Consider the following 16,229-nt stretch of genomic DNA (forward strand, 5'->3'; position numbering starts at 1 on the left):
ACTGTTGGGTAGGGACTGCCTCTATATGTTGCCAATTTGTACTTCCCAAGCGCTTAGTACAGTGCTTTGCACATAGTAAGCACTCAATAAATACTATTGATGATGATGATGATGATGACAGTCTTGGGACCTACAACAAGCCCAGAGTTGTCGTGAGAACCCTAGAAGTTCTTCATGCCAGGTAGCTCGGTGTGTGCGGCACTGAGTAAATAAAAGTATTTTATTTTATTGTTATTAAAATAATTTATAAATAATCAATAATAATAAAACTGAGCCTCCCGAGAAATGGACTCGAAATAAGAAGCCGCCTACAAGTTCTTCATGCCAGGTAGCTCGGTGTGTGCGGCACTGAGTAAATAAAAGTATTTTATTTTATTATTATTAAAATAATTTATAAATAATCAATAATAATAAAACTGAGCCTCCCGAGAAATGGACTCGAAATAAGAAGCCCCCTACAAGTTCTTCATGCCAGGTAGCTCGGTGTGTGCGGCACCGAGTAAATAAAAGTATTTTATTTTATTATTATTAAAATAATTTATAAATAATCAATAATAATAAAACTGAGCCTCCCGAGAAATGGACTCAAAATAAGAAGCCCCGGAAGTCAGGAGGTCCTGGGTTCTAATCGCCATTCCACCACTTGTTTGCTGTGTGACCTTGGGCAAGTCGCTTCAATTCTCCGGGCCTCAGTCCCCCTATCTGTAAATGGGGGATGAAGACTGTGAGCCCTATGTGGGACAGGGACTGTGTCCAACCCGAATATCTCATATCCACCCCATCACTTGGAATAGTGCCTGGCTCATCATCATCATCATCATCAATCGTATTTATTGAGCGCTTACTATGTGCAGAGCACTGTACTAAGCGCTTGGGAAGTACAGATTGGCAACATATAGAGACAGTCCCTACCCAACAGTGGGCTAAGCACTTAAACACCACTATTACATTATTATTATTAATAGATGATGAATAATACTAATACTTTCCTTCCCATTTCGGACTTCAGAAGGCCTGCGTTTCTGCCCCGCCCGTGGACGGTAGAAAGTCCCGAAGCGTGCCGGAGTTTGAAATCTGTCGTTTGGTTTCCACAGGCGACTCCCTGCCCCTGGACGTCTCTTCGGTCCATCACAACGCCACGTTTCTGAAGTACTCGGTCTCCCTGCTGGGCTATGGGTTTTATGGGGACATCCTGAGAGACAGCGAGAAGAACCGGTGGATGGGGCTGATCAGATACGACTTTTCAGGTAAGAGGTGAAACGCTGCCTGTGAGCCCACCTTTTAGACTGTGAGCCCACTGTTGGGTAGGGACTGCCTCTATACGTTCCCAATTTGTACTTCCCAAGCGCTTAGTACAGTGCTCTGCACATAGTAAGCGCTCAATAAATACGATTGATGATGATGATGACTGTCCCCTAGGGAAGGGAGGGGAGGAGAGACAGATGGTAGCGGAGGCCACAGATCTGGGCAGAGTCCAAGGGTCAGTGCCGTCCTGGCCTGGAGGCCTGTCTTGGGGACACCATCGCCGAGGGGACGAGGGGGACGTTCCGATTCTGACCAGGCCTCCGGGGAAGCAGAACTTCCGAGAAACTCCTCTCCGAACGCACCCGTCTTCGGCTACGCTCTGTCCAAATCCACTGAGTCACGCTTCTCAGCTGGGGGTTGGCTCACGTTCGGAAGGGGTCGGTGATGATGCTTGTCCTCTGGTTCAGAGCAGCATGGCCTAATGGAGAGAGAGCCCGGGCCTGGGTTCTAATCCTGGCCCTGCCGCTTGTCTGCTCTGGGACCTTGGGCAAGTCTACTTGTTTTGTTTTGTTGGCGGTCTCCCCCCTTCTAGACTGTGAGCCCGTTGTTGGGTAGGGACTGGTTCTATCTGTTGCCGAATTGTACTTTCCAAGCACTTAGTACAGTGCTTTGCACACAGTAAGTGCTCAATAAAAAAGGAAGGGAAGAAGGAAGGAAGGAAGGGAGGGAGGGAGGGACGGAGGAAGGGAGGAAGGAAGGAAGGAAGGAAGGAAGGAAGGAAGGAAGGAAGGAAGGAAGGAAGGAAGGAAGGAGGGGAGGAGGGAAGGAGGGAAGGAGGAAAGAAGGAAAGAAGGAAAGAAAGAAAGAAAGAAAGAAAGAAAGAAAGAAAGAAAGAAAGAAAGGAAGAAAGAAAGAAAGAGAAAGAAAGAAAGAAAGAGAAAGAAAAAGAAAGAAGGAAAGAAAAAGAAAGAAGGAAAGAAGGAAAGAAAGAAAGAAAGAAGGGAAGAAGGGAAGAAGGGAAGAAGGGAAGGAAGGAAGAAAGAAAGAAAGAAAGAAAGAAAGAAAGAAAGAAAGAAAGAAAGAAAGAAAGAAAGAGAGAAAGAAAGAAAGGAAGAAGGGAAGAAGGGAAGAAGGGAAGAAAAAGAAAGAAGGAAAGAAGGAAGGAAAGAAAGAAAGAAAGAAGAAAGAAAGAAAGAAAGGGAAGAGAGAGAGAGAAAGAAAGGAAAGAGAGAGAGAAATAAAGAAAGAAAGAAAGGAAAGAGAGAGAGAAAGGAAGGAAGAAAGAAAGAAAGAAAGAAAGAAAGAAAGAAAGAAAGAAAGAAAGAAAGAAAGAAAGAAAGAAAGAAAGAAAGAAAGAAAAAGAAAGAAAGAAAGAAAGAAAGAAAAAAAGAAAGAAAGAAAGAAGGAAGGAAGGAAAGGGGGGGAGAGAGGGAGAGAGAGAGAGAGGGAGAGAGAGAGAAAGGGGGAGAGAGAGAGAAAGTCACTTCACTTCCCTGGGCCTCGGTGACCTCATCTGTAAAATGGGGATTAAAACTCTGAGCCCCATGCGGGACAGGGACTGTGTCCAACCTAATCAGGATCCAGCCCAGTGCTTAGTACAGCGCTTGGGACATAGTAAGCCCTTAATATATACCATTAAAACAGAGCAGTCACAGAGTTTGGGGGAATAGCCAGCCCACATCCAAGGGGGAGCTCCTTGTGGGCAGGACGGTGCCTTCCCCAGTGCTTCGTTCAGTCCACTGCACTTCGTAGGTGCTCAGTCAGTACTCCCACCACCTATCTGCTGTGTGACCTTGGGCGAGTCACTTAATTTCTCCATGCTTGTTTCCTCATCTGTAAAATGGGGATGGAGACTGTGAGTCCTACGGGGGACAACGGACTGTATCCAACCCGCTTATCTTGTATCTACCCCAGTGTTCAGTACATTGCCTGGCACATAGTAAGCACTTAACAAATGCCACCGTTATTATTATTGTACAAGCGCTTAGTACAGTGCTCTGCACACAGTAAGCGCTCAATAATGTTTAGTACATTGCCTGGGACATAGTAAGCGCTTAACAAATGCCACCGTTATTATTATTGTACAAGCGCTTAGTACAGTGCTCTGCACACAGTAAGCGCTCAATAATGTTTAGTGCATTGCCTGGCACATAGTAAGTGCTTAACAAATGCCACCGTTATTATTATTGTACAAGCGCTTAGTACAGTGCTCTGCACACAGTAAGCGCTCAATAATGTTTAGTACATTGCCTGGCACATATTAAGCACTTAACAAATGCCACCGTTATTATTATTGTACAAGCGCTTAATACAGTGCTCTGCACACAGCGCTCGATAATGTTTAGTACATTGCCTGGCACATAGTAAGCACTTAACAAATGCCACCGTGATTATTATTATCATACAAGCGCTTAGTACAGTGCTCTGCACACAGTAAGCGCTCAAACGATTGAATGAATGAATGATGTGGTCAGGCTAGATTGGGCCGCCCGCCGACCTTTGAGAAGCAGCGTGGCTCAGTGAAAAGAGCCCGGGCTTTGGAGTCAGAGGTCATGGGTTCGAATCCCCACTCCACCACATGACGGCTGTGTGATCTTGGGCAAGTCACTTCACTTCTCTGAGCCTCAGTTACCTCATCTGTAAAAGGGGGATTGATTGTGAGCCCCACGTGGGGCAACTTGATCACCTTGTATCCTCCCCAGCGCTTAGAACAGTGCTCTGCACATAGTAAGCGCTTAACAGATGACATCATTATTATTATTATTATTATTATTATTATTATTATTATTACTATTATTAATACGACTGAATGAGTGAATGAATTATCATTATTTCATTAAGGTTTCTGAAGGAATTATTCTCTACCGGAATAACGTCAGTGTTGTTTTGCAGGTTTCAAGACCTTCCTGTCTCATCATTACTACGAGGGCACGGTGTCCTTCCTGCCGGCTCAGCACACGGTGGGATCTCCCCGAGATAAAAAGGGTTGTCACACGGGGTACGTCCCTGACCTCCAGGGTTTTGGGGGTCCGAGAGATGGGCGGGCACCTTCTTTCACCCCCCACCCCCACCCTCAAGAGCTTTGGAGTCAGAGGTCATGGGTTCAAATCCCGGCTCCGCCAATTGTCAGCTGGGTGACTTTGGGCATGTTACCTAACTTCTCCGTGCCTCAGTTACCTCATCTGTACAATGGGGATGAAGACTGTGAGCCCCCCGTGGGACAAACTGATCACCTTGTAACCTCTGCAGCGCTTAGAACAGTGCTTTGCACATAGTAAGCGCTTAATAAATGCCATCATCATCATTATTATTATTATTATTACATCCAACTCCGTCATTTATTCCTGTTAACGCCTGCCTCCCCCTCTGAGCCGTTTGCTCCTTGAGGGCAGGGAACGTGTCTCCTAACTCATGTCGTTAATCTCTCCCAAGTGCTTAGTCCAGTGCTGTGTACACGGTGAGCGCTCAGTCGATTCCGCTGATTATTATTCAGTCGTATTTATTGAGCGCTTACTGGGTGCAGAGCGCTGTACTGAGCGCTTGGGAAGTACAAGTTGGCAACATACAGAGACGGTTACAGCAATCCAGCAACTGCCGGCTAAATTAAGGGCTAACCGGCAGCCTGGGAATGTTGTCGGCGGTAACATTTGAAGGTTGACCTGTCGAGAGGGAGCCGAACCGATTTTAGGTTGAATCCGGACGTCGCCCACCCCGGACATTCCCCCATCCCCGCCGCACACGGCCAGAGATTCCCAGTCCAAACCACATCTCGAGACGTCCCTGGTTCGGCGTTCAACCCTCGTGATTCTGACCAAAGGTGGGAGGGAAAAGCTGCGGAGGAGACACGGAAGGAGGTGGATGAAAAGGCCTTTTGTCGACGTCGCCCTTTTGGGGGGAGTAAATAAACGCTCGGTGGAAGGGTCCTAATTTTGAACTCGATCAAAACCTGAAAAATGGGGCTTTTATCTTCAGAATAAAACTCACGCTTCCCATCGTGCTGCTTATTTTGGAGTGGAACAGATACGTACCCGCTCTGGGAAGAAACAAAATCAACCAGATTTGTGTCTTTCAGATGTTTTGTTTGCCGGCAAAGTAAGCAGCAACTGGAAGAGCAGCAGAAAAAAGCGTTGTATGGCTTGGAAAATACAGGTATTGTACAGGGTTTCGGGGCACGGGGAGGGCCCCAGAAAACTCTTGCCTACTGAGTCAGACACGCTTCATCCAAGCTTTCAATCAATCAATCAATCAATCAATCAATCGTATTTATTGAGCGCTTACTATGTGCAGAGCACTGTACTAAGCGCTTGGGAAGTACAAATTGGCAACACATAGAGACAGTCCCTACCCAACAGTGGGCTCACAGTCTAAAAGGGGGAGACAGAGAACAGAACCAAACATACCAACAAAATAAAATAAATAGGATAGAAATGTACAAGTAAAATAAATAAATAAATAAATAGAGTAATAAATATGTACAACCATATATACATATATACATATAATCGTATTTATTGAGTGCTTACTGTGTGCAGAGCACTGTACTAAGCGCTTGGGAAGTACAAGCCGGCAACAACTTTTCAGAGAAAAATCCCCACCCGCAGTGGAACGGCCCCACCGCTCGTCTGCCGGGTGACCTTGGGCAAGTCACTTTTAACTCTTCTGTGCCTGTTACCTCTTCCATAAAATGGGGATTAAAACAGTAAGCCCCATGTGGGACATGGACTGAGTCCAACCTGATCAGCTTGTATTCGCCCCAGCGCTTAGAACAGGGCCTGGTCATCTAGTAAGCGCTTAATGAATACCATTTTAAAAAAAAAGAAAACGGCCAGGTGGGTTCTCTGGTTTGGTTTTGTGGTGCGTTCGCCGTATCCTCAGCTAGAGGTCTGGTCAGACCCCTCGGCGGGACGAACCGTGATGTTTGATTAAGCGCTTAGTACAGTACACACAGTACACAGTAAGCGCTCAATAAATACGATTGATGATTCTGTGGTGGGTTCACCTCACCCTCATCCGCACACTCCGCTCCTCTACTGCTAACCTTCTCACTGGGCCTCCATCTCGCCTGTCCCACCGCCGACCCCTGGCCCACATCCTGCCTCTGGACTGGAATGCCCTCCTTCCTCAAATCCCACAGACAATGACTCTCCCTCCTTTCAAAGCCTTACTGAATAATAATAATGATGATGGTATTTGTTAAGCACTTACTATAATAATAATAATAGTAATAATGATGGCATTTGTTAAGCGCTTACTATGTGCAAAGCACTGTTCTAAGCGCTGGGGAGGTTACAAGGTGATCAGGTTGTCCCGCGGGGGGCTCACAGTCTTCATCCCCATTTTCCAGATGAGGTAACTGAGGCACAGAGGAGTGAAGTGATTTGCCCAAAGTCACACAGCTGACAATTGGCAGAGCCGGGATTCAAACCCATGACCTCCCACTCCAAAGCCCGGGCTCTCTCCACTGAGCCACGCTGCTTCTCTACTACGTGCCAAGCACTGTTCTAAACAGTGGAAACAAGCAAATCGCGTTGGACACAGTCCCTGTGTCACGTGGGGCTCACCGGCTCAATCCCCATTTTCCAGATGAGGGAACTGAGGCCCAGAGAAGTGAAGCGATATGCCCAAGGTCACACAGCAGGCAAGTGGTGGAGCTGGGATTAAAACCCACGACCTTCTGATTTCCAGGCCCGGGATCTATCCACTGTGCCATGTTGCTTCCCCTGCCACAGGGCGAGCACAGTTTATCTGCCCAGGGCAAGCACAGAGTTCAACCCAAAGGTTCAGGGCCAGAGGAAGGGTGTGTTTAGTTCATTCATTCATTCATTCATTTGTATTTATTGAGCGCTTACTGTGTGCAGAGCACTGTACTAAGCGCTTGGGAAGTCCAAGTTGGCAACATATAGAGACGGTCCCTACCCAACAGTGGGCTCACAGTCTAGAAGGGGGAGACAGAGAACAAAACAAAACATTAACAAAATAAAATAGAATCAATATGTACAAATAATCAATCAATCAATCAATCAATCGTATTTATTGAGCGCTTACTGTGTGCAGAGCACTGTACTAAGCGCTTGGGAAGTACAAGTTGGCAACATATAGAAGCGGTCCCTACCCAACAGTGGGCTCACAGTCTAGAAGGGGGAGACAGAGAACGAAACAAAACATATTAACAAAATAAAATAAATAGAATAGATATGTAGAAGTAAAATAAATCAATAGAGTAATAAATATGTACAAACATATATACATATATACAGGTACTGTGGGGAAGGGAAGGAGATAAAATAGAGTAATAAATACATACAAACATACGGTTTTTTCGCCGTTGCTTTTCCTTCCTCGAAGGCTAGGGAGCCGGGGAAATCCCGGAAGCCTAAACGGTCGGGTTTTTGCCTTGCAGAGGAAGCCGAGGAGTGGAAAGTGGTCCGGGGGAAGTTTCTGGCCATCAACGCGGCCAACATGAGCTGCGCTTGCCCCCGGAGCCGGAAAGGGCTCTCCCCGGCCGCTCACCTGGCCGACGGCTCTGCCGATCTCATCCTGGTCCGCAACTGCTCCCGCTTCAACTTCCTGCGCTACCTCCTGCGGCACACCAACCGGGACGATCAGGTAAGGGGCCGGAGGGCCGGGAGGTAGGGAAGGAAGTGGGTCTCCCCGGAGACGGGGCCCGAGCAATCCATCGGTGGTATTTATTGAGCGCCTACCGCGAAGCACTGAGCAGTGGCAGCGCGGAGACCAGATGGCACCCTGCTTTCTATCACCAGGCCGGGCCGCCTCCATAAACGGTAACCGTCAAGCTGGATTAAATAACAATAATAATAATGATGGAATTTATTTCTTAAGCGCTTGCTGTGTGCCAAGCACTGTTCTAAGCTCACCTGCTGAGAGCTCACCTCCTCCAGGAGGCCTTCCCAGACTGAGCCCCTTCCTTCCTCTCCCCCTCGTCCCCCTCTCCATCCCCCCCATCTTACCTCCTTCCCGTCCCCACAGCACCTGTATATATTTATTACTCTATTTATTTATTTATTTTACTTGTACATTTCTATCCTATTTATTTTATTTTGTTGGTACGTTTGGTTCTGTTCTCTGTCTCCCCCTTTTAGACTGTGAGCCCACTGTTGGGTAGGGACTGTCTCTATGTGTTGCCAATTTGTACTTCCCAAGCGCTTAGTACAGTGCTCTGCACATAGTAAGCGCTCAATAAATACGATTGATTGATTGATTGATTGATTCTAAGCGCTGGGGAGGTGACAAGGCGATCAGGTTGTCCCACGGGGGGCTCACAGTCTATATGTGCTCTGCACATAGTAAGCGCTCAATAAATACGATTGATGATGATGATATGTTGCCAACTTGTCCTTCCCAAGCGCTTAGTACAGTGCTCTGCACACAGTAAGCGCTCAATAAATACGACTATTGATTGATTGATCCCCATTTTACAGATGAGGGAACTGAGGCCCAGAGAAGTGAAGTGACTTGCCCAAAGTCACACGGCTGACAGTTGACGGAGCCGGGATTTGAACCCCTGACCTCTGACTTCAAAGCCCGGGCTCTTCCCACTGAGCCACGCTGCTTCTCACAACAATAATTGTTCTGTTCCTTAAGTGCTTGTGATATGTCAGGGACAGTTCTAAGCACCGGGGTAGGTTAATCGGGCCGGACACAGTCCCCGGCCCACTCGGGCCTCACAGTCTAAAGGGAAGGAAGGGTGGGTATTGAACCCCCATTTTCCAGATGAGGAAACAGTGGCCCCGAGAATAAGAATGTTAATAAGTGTGGTATTTGTGAAGTGCTTACTATGTACCAAGCACTGTACTAAGCACTGGGGTGGACACAAGCAAATCAGGTTGGACACGGTCCCTGCCCCACGTTAGCTTGCAGTCTCAATCCCCAGATGAGGTAACTGAAGCCCAGGGAAGTGAAGCGATTGCCCGGGGCCTCACAGCAGGCAAGTAGCAGGGCCGGGATTAGAACTCAGGTCCTTCCAACTCCCAGGCCTGGGCTGTTTCCGCCAGGCTCTGCTGAAGCGTCACTGGTCTCTGAGTTTGACTGTCCTTTGCGGGTCGTGGTTTCTGGGGAATCTTCCCAGGGCCAGCAGCAGCCGTGTCCTCCACAGCACTTTTTGAGCACAGAGCACAGGACGGGGCCGCTCATTCATCCGGGCATATTTATTGAGCGCTTACTGGGTGCAGAGCACTGTACCAAGTGCTTGGGAGAGTGCAATAGAACAGAGTGGTAAGACACATCCCCTGCCCCCAACGAGCTTACAGTCTAGAGGGATCAGGTGGCATCCGCGGAGGCCCCGGGAACCCTGAGATAGTCTTAACTCGCCGCTCCCAAAAAACTCATCTCTGACATCCCCGGCCTCAGTCACTCGGTAGCGTCCGAGTGACCTCCACTTCATTCATTCAATTGTATTTATTGAGCGCTTACTATGCGCAGGGCATTCTCCTCCTCACACTCCCAGTCTGGAGTCACTAAATCCTGCCCACCTTTTTTTTTTCCCCTCTGCATTGTTTCCCCGCTCCTCCGCGTCCTCTCCATCCCGATGGAGCATTCATCATTTCTCCCAGCTTGACTGCTGTATCCGCCTCATTTGGTCTTCCTCCACATTTTAGACTGTGAGCCCACTGTTGGGTAGGGACTGTCTCTATATGTTGCCAACTTGTACTTCCCAAGCGCTTATTACAGTGCTCTGCACACAGTAAGCGCTCAATAAATACGATTGATTGATTGATTGATTGATCTGATCTCTATACTGCAGCTTGGATCATCAGCTGTTTCTACATGTGGGACAGGGCCTGTGTCCCCCTGATTACCTGGGATAATAATAATAATGTTGGTATTTGTTAAGCGCTTACCATGTGCAAAGCCCTGTTCTAAGCGCTGGGGTAGATACAAGGTAATCAGGTTGTCCCTCGAGGGGCGCTCAGTCTTCATCCCCATTTTACAGATGAGGGAACTGAGGCCCAGAGAAATGAAGGGACTTGCCCAAAGTCACCCAGCTGACAAGTGGCAGAGCCGGGATTTGAACCCATGGCCTCTGACTCCAAAGCCCGGGCTCTTTCCACTGACCCATGCTGCTTCCCCAGCTCTTTGAACAGTGCTTGACATCAAGTAAGCGCTTAACAAATTCCATCATTATTGTCATTATTACTTACCAGTTCCTCACGTTCCCCCTCGTCCCCCTCTCCATCCCCGCCGTCTTACCTCCTTCCCTTCCCCACGGCACCTGTATATATGGATATATGTTTGTACATATTTATTACTCTATTTATTTATTTATTTTACTTGTACATATCTATTCTATTTATTTTATTTTGTTAATATGTTTGGTTTTGTTCTCTGTCTCTCCCTTCTAGACTGTGAGCCCACTGTTGGGTAGGGACTATCTCTATATGTTGCCAACTTGTATTTCCCAAGCGCTTAGTACAGTGCTCTGCACACAGTAAGCACTCAATATGATTGACTGATTGATTGATTGATTGCTATTTAAGCAGTTCGTCCTCCTCCGTAAACGACATAGTCCAACCCCTCCGTTAGAGTGTAAGCTCTCACCCTCCCTGGCAACTAGGATGGGGCTCTCGCGCCCAGAAGGTGCTCCCATCGGGGAAGCAGTGTGACTCAGTGGAAAAAGCACAAGCTTTGGAGTCAGAGGTCATGGGTTCAAATCCCAGCTCCGCCACTTGTCAGCTGTGTGACTTTGGGCAAGTCACTTCACTTCTCTGGGCCTCAGTGACCGCATCTGTAAAATGGGGATTAAGACTGGGAGCCCCCCGTCGTACATATTTATTACTCTATTTATTTATTTATTTATTTATTTTCCTTGTACATTTCTATCCTATTTATTTTATTCTGTTGGTATGTTTGGTTCTGTTCTCTGTCTCCCCCTTTTAGACTGTGAGCCCACTGTTGGGTAGGGACTGTCTCTATATGTTGCCAATTTGTACTTCCCAAGCACTTAGTACAGTGCTCTGCGCATAGTAAGCACTCAATAAATACGATTGATTGATTGATTGACAACCTGATCACCTTGTAACCTCCCCAGCGCTTAGAACAGTGCTTTGCACATAGTAAGCGCTTAATAAATGCCATCATTATTATTATTATTATGGGGGGACTGAGCTCAAGAGCAGATGGCTATTACTTGGGCTACCTGTCAGAGAACAGGAGGGGTTGTGGGCCTGTGAAAGCGCTCTGCGCTCCAACCCAGAGGCCGGATCGTGCAGCGATCTGGTGGTGTGGGTGACTTCGGGGCAGCTAAAACTGGGCACCCACCCCATCCCTCCTCCGCGGGCAGTTTGACTTCACGTTCGTCGAGGTGTACCGCGTCAGGAAGTTCCGGTTCACGTCCAAGCATTCGGAAGAGGAGGACGCTGCCGGCCAGCCCGTCGGGCCCAAGCCCTTGGGCCCCGTGTGCGGGGACCCTCCCGCCCCTTGCTGCTGCGGCTGCGGCTGCCCCTTGGGTGGAAGCACCTGGAACTGCGACGGGGAGATCCTCAACAACTCCGCCGTTGAGGTCAGGTGGGTCTCGCCCCCGGCGTCGGTTGTTTCCGGTAAGATGGGAATGAAACTGGCGGTCCACCTGGTTCTCTTTGATTTCGATACCCAGCCCGGGTGGGCCTTCGCAAAACCGTTTTCCAGAATCCCGCAACCTTCGCCTCCGCCGGCCCCCGGGGTCCAGCCTCGTTTCGGCCTCGGTTGATGCGCTAGGAGATGAGGGAGTAGGAGGCCACCTCATCCGGTGCTTTAAAGCCGACGGAGAGGAGCTTCGGTTTGAGGATGGGCAGCCATCGGAGGGTCTTGAGGAGCGGGGAAATGTGGGCTGAACGTCTCTGTGGCAAAATGATCCGGGCAGCAGGGTGAAGTACGGACTGGAGCTCAATACTGGAGCTCAAGTACAGTGCTCTGCACCTAGTAAGCGCTCAATAAATATGATTGATTGATTGTAAAATGGCGAATAGGACTGTGAGCCCCAAGTGGGACAGGGACTCTGTCCAACCTGATTTGCTTGTATCCACCCCAGTGCTTAGTACAGTGCCTGGCACACAGTTAGTGCTTAGCAAATACCATAACATCCTCCCACATCCAATCCCCTTGCTAATATGTTTTGTTTTGTTGTCTGCTTCCCCATTCTAGACTGTGAGCCCGCTGTTGGGTAGGGATCGTCTCTATATGTTGCCAACTTGTACTTCCCAAGCGCTTAGTACAGTGCTCTGCACACAGTAAGTGCTCAATAAATACGATTGAATGAATGAGTGAATGGACCGGGGAGAGACAGGAGGCGGGGGGGGTCAAGGAGGAGGCAGATCCGGTCATCAAGGCAGGATAGGATGAGCGTTTGGATCAGCGTGGCAGCGGTTTGGACGGAGAGGAAAGGGCGGATTTCCCCAGCGTTGTGGAGGTTGAACTGACAGGATTCAATCAATCAATCAATCGTATTCATTGAGCCACCTTGTACTTCCCAAGCGCTTAGTACAGTGCTCTGCACACAGTAAGCGCTCAATAAATAGGATTGAATGAATGAATGAACGCCGGGGTGGCTCCCAAGGAGATCGGGTTGGACGCAGGCCTTGTCCCGCAGCGGGCTCTTATCATGTGTATTACTCTATTTATTTATTTGTTTATCTTATATTACTCTTTATTTACTTATTTTATTTGTACATGTTTATTCTATTTTATTTTGTTAAGATGTTCTGTTTTGTTGTCTGTCTCCCCCTTCTAGACTGTGAACCCACTGTTGGGCAGGGACCGTCTCTATATGTTGCCGATTTGTACTTCCCAAGCGCTTGGTACAGTGCTCTGCACACAGTAAGCGCTCAATAAATACGATTGAATGAACTGAGCGCTTAGTGTGTGCAGAGCACTGTACTAAGCGCTTGGGAAGTACAAGTTGGCAACATATAGAGACGGTCCCTACCCAACAGTGGGCTCACAGTCTAGGATTCGGTGACAGACTGAATGTTGAATAGCTGTTCTCCCCCGCAACCGAAGGCTGGGAGCGCCAGGTGGGAAGAGGATCAGGTCTGGACCCACCCGACTGTCCCATATGTCCCCCGGCGCATACCAAATACCAGAATTATGTGGGCTTCAGTGCGATCTCTGCGTTTCAGGGTTCACTGCCAGTTGCTGCGCCTCTTTGCCAGAGGAATCGAGGAGAAGCCCCAGCGGGAAGAGCGGAGCTGAGAAGCGTCCCCGGGGTCGCCCGCCGCCTCGCTTGCGCACATCTCCACACCACCTTTAGGAAAAAAAGATAATCCGTCGGACAGAGTACGCTGATGCCCATTTGACATTCGGAGTTTATTTTTGATAGCTATATTTTAATTTTAGAAGGAAAAAAATCCTCATACGTCAACCACGCCTGTATGTCTTTTAGCCTTTGAACTTTGGTCCGATCCTCCGCTTGTATTTCAGGATAATTTATTCCCCACACCAGTGTGGGTCACCCAAGAGACCGCGTCTGACCTTCCCCGCTTGCCGAAGGCCCAACTTGGTGGCAGTGCTGCATTCGCAACAGTGACAATAACAACAACAACGACAACCGTAGCCGCTCGGCCTGCAAATGAAGGCGAGTCCTTCTGTCTGGGAAGACTCTTGCTCCCAGCCCTTGCTCAACTGGATCTGCCTCCTTTTGTGGCGGGATCAGGGCCGACTTTGGATCCCCAGATCACGTTCTCCTCCCTCGTCATTTTCGATCCACCCTCTCTGTCCTGCACAACACAGCAATGCAATTTTCCAGCGCGTCCGAGCGCTCGGTCAATTCCTCCGATCCACTGATTCATCCTGGCTCTGGAATACTCAGCATCACCCCCCCAGTTAAACGAGGAATGTCTTTGTCGCTTTAACGTCGCCCCTTCCCCCGTCTCGGCTGCCCGCGCCTCTCAGAACAGAGCGTCCTCGAGCCGCTAACGAGTGTTGAAACACTTTCCGGTTCGGGAAAGACGGCTCACGAGAGAATAGCTCTCCGAGGCAGAAATACAGGCAGAGAAAGTGGAATGTCAAGCCAGAAGAGTTCCCGCTAGCTTTTCATTTTTTCCAATTACATACAGAGCGTGGGGGTTGCTATGTCTGGCTCCAGAGTTAGTTATTTTCATGTGGGATAAAGAGTGGGAAGGGGCTGGCCCTCCAAATGTCACTGGGAGTTATTTCCCGTCGACGCTACTAATTGCCGAAGAGGAGTATCCTCTACAAAAGGGCAGAGCTTCTCCCCTTCAATGTCGCGTTGTCCCTTGACATTCTGACTTCTGAATGGTCCCTTTCATGAGTTCTGGTCCTCCCCCCGCCCCCCTGCTATGCATGTCTGGAAAGTGCCAGCTTCGTGCACACGTGTGTGCACGTGTGAGTGAAGGGATGTCTGTGACCCCGGGCCTGATTCCCCCTCTACCGCAGAAGCACTCGAAAAGGTAATTAATTAGAGGAAGCTGATTTTTTCCACCAAGGCCGCTGCCCTTTAGAGTTTCATTGTCCTTGCTAAGCCGTCGTCCTGGGGTTCGTACTTCTGCGTTAGGCGTAGGGAACATACTCTCGTTTCAGGTAGGATGCTAAGCAGCTTAGGATCTCCGGGTAAGCCTAGTGAGAGCTCGAACGGAACTCACGCAGTTTGATCCTCTCCCCAAATGCTTACTGGATGGAGTTTCCAAAGGAGTCACTGCAACACGTACTTAACATATCATAAGTAAATATATACAGATATGTGTGTGCATATATATATTTTTGAACTTCCTCAGCCCTTAGTATTCTGCAGTCCAATTTCATCCTCCAGTCCATCCCCGACAAGCCGGCAAGGTAGAGGTCCGGTTTCCTGACTTCATCGGCGCTCCCTCCGCCTCCTCAAAGGGCTGCGATCGCCCGGGGCCTAGGGATGGCGGGCCGGCTCAAGCCCAGGGGAAGCCCAGCGGTCGCCAGGAATGGTCGAGCGCCGACTGACCGACAAATGGAAAGGACAGGGTACGGAGCCCAGATCGGCCGGGAAGCGTCCCGCTAACTTGCCCCGTTTAGCTCGAGGAGGTTTCCACCCCGACAGCGGCGGAACGGAGAACGAGGACGGGTTTCTCCGGATCCTCCACATTCTCCCTCCCGCCCCGGCCTGCTTGACCTGGGATCGAGCCCAGAGGGAATCATCGTGCTTCAGGGTTGGCAGAAGTGGAAGATTCTCCCTTCTGTCCCTCTCCCCTCCGACCTGCAGTTATCTAAAGGCCGACTCCCCTACTACGGCTAAGTGGTCCAGCTAGCAGCCGGCCGAGGGGAGCCCCCCACACCCACGACTCCCCGTGGCAGACCCCCTCTTCCCCCTGACCCCGCGGAGAGGGGGAGAAAGTGCTCTTAGAGAAGGAGAGCACAGCATGGAGGCCAGCGAGAGCGGTGGGTATCCAGGCAGGCCTGCCCCAGGGAACGGATGGTTGAAAGAGGGAGGGTCAATGACTTAGAAGGTGACGAGGGTAGAGTTCGCTCCATTTTCTTTGTAGATCATGCAGACAAAAGAATCAAGCAACGGTTATGCTTCTGTGATGTGGTCTGGCTACTCTGATTAAGGAAAAACAAAAAAGCTTTCCACCCGCTTATGTCTTAGTTAAAAACGATTATGCACACGTTCCTCAAATACAGTCTCGGGATGGGAGTTATGGATGGAAAAATGTAAGTTTAATTTTCTTTCTAATCTTGCGGGTTTCAAGATTAGAAAATGGTATATTTGATGTCCGGGTGCATTTGAGAGAACTTCAAAACAATAAATTAACGTTGGATAAATTAACGTCGGACGCTATGGGACCGCGTTGCCATCATTGGGCCTTCCCGCTCACAAAGGTGACCTCTCTTCCTCCTGCTCCCAGGTCCGACTGTCGGGGTCGGCCCTTCCCCGATCTCCCAGATGAACCCCTTCTTCTAGACGGTGAGCCCACTGTGGGCAGGGATTGTCTCTGTTGCTGAATTGTACTTCCCGGGGGTTCAGTACAGTGCTGTGCACACAGTAAACACTCAATGAATACGGT

General features: G+C 49.0%; 1 protein-coding gene across 1 annotated transcript in view; it reads left to right on the plus strand.

Moving 5' to 3' along the window:
* Positions 1-15,991, plus strand: part of CERK (ceramide kinase) — an 88,491-nt gene extending 72,500 nt beyond the window's left edge. Inside the window, exons 8-13 of the mRNA XM_038756092.1 lie at positions 1,095-1,247; positions 4,138-4,243; positions 5,318-5,394; positions 7,646-7,851; positions 11,543-11,766; positions 13,356-15,991. Of these exons, the coding sequence (XP_038612020.1) occupies positions 1,095-1,247; positions 4,138-4,243; positions 5,318-5,394; positions 7,646-7,851; positions 11,543-11,766; positions 13,356-13,428 (839 nt within the window). The 3' untranslated portion in view covers positions 13,429-15,991. The remainder of the gene's footprint in view (positions 1-1,094; positions 1,248-4,137; positions 4,244-5,317; positions 5,395-7,645; positions 7,852-11,542; positions 11,767-13,355) is intronic.
* The last annotated feature ends 238 nt before the right edge of the window (positions 15,992-16,229 follow it).

Source organism: Tachyglossus aculeatus, chromosome 14 (genome assembly GCF_015852505.1).
Source record: "Tachyglossus aculeatus isolate mTacAcu1 chromosome 14, mTacAcu1.pri, whole genome shotgun sequence".
Taxonomy (NCBI): domain Eukaryota; kingdom Metazoa; phylum Chordata; class Mammalia; order Monotremata; family Tachyglossidae; genus Tachyglossus; species Tachyglossus aculeatus.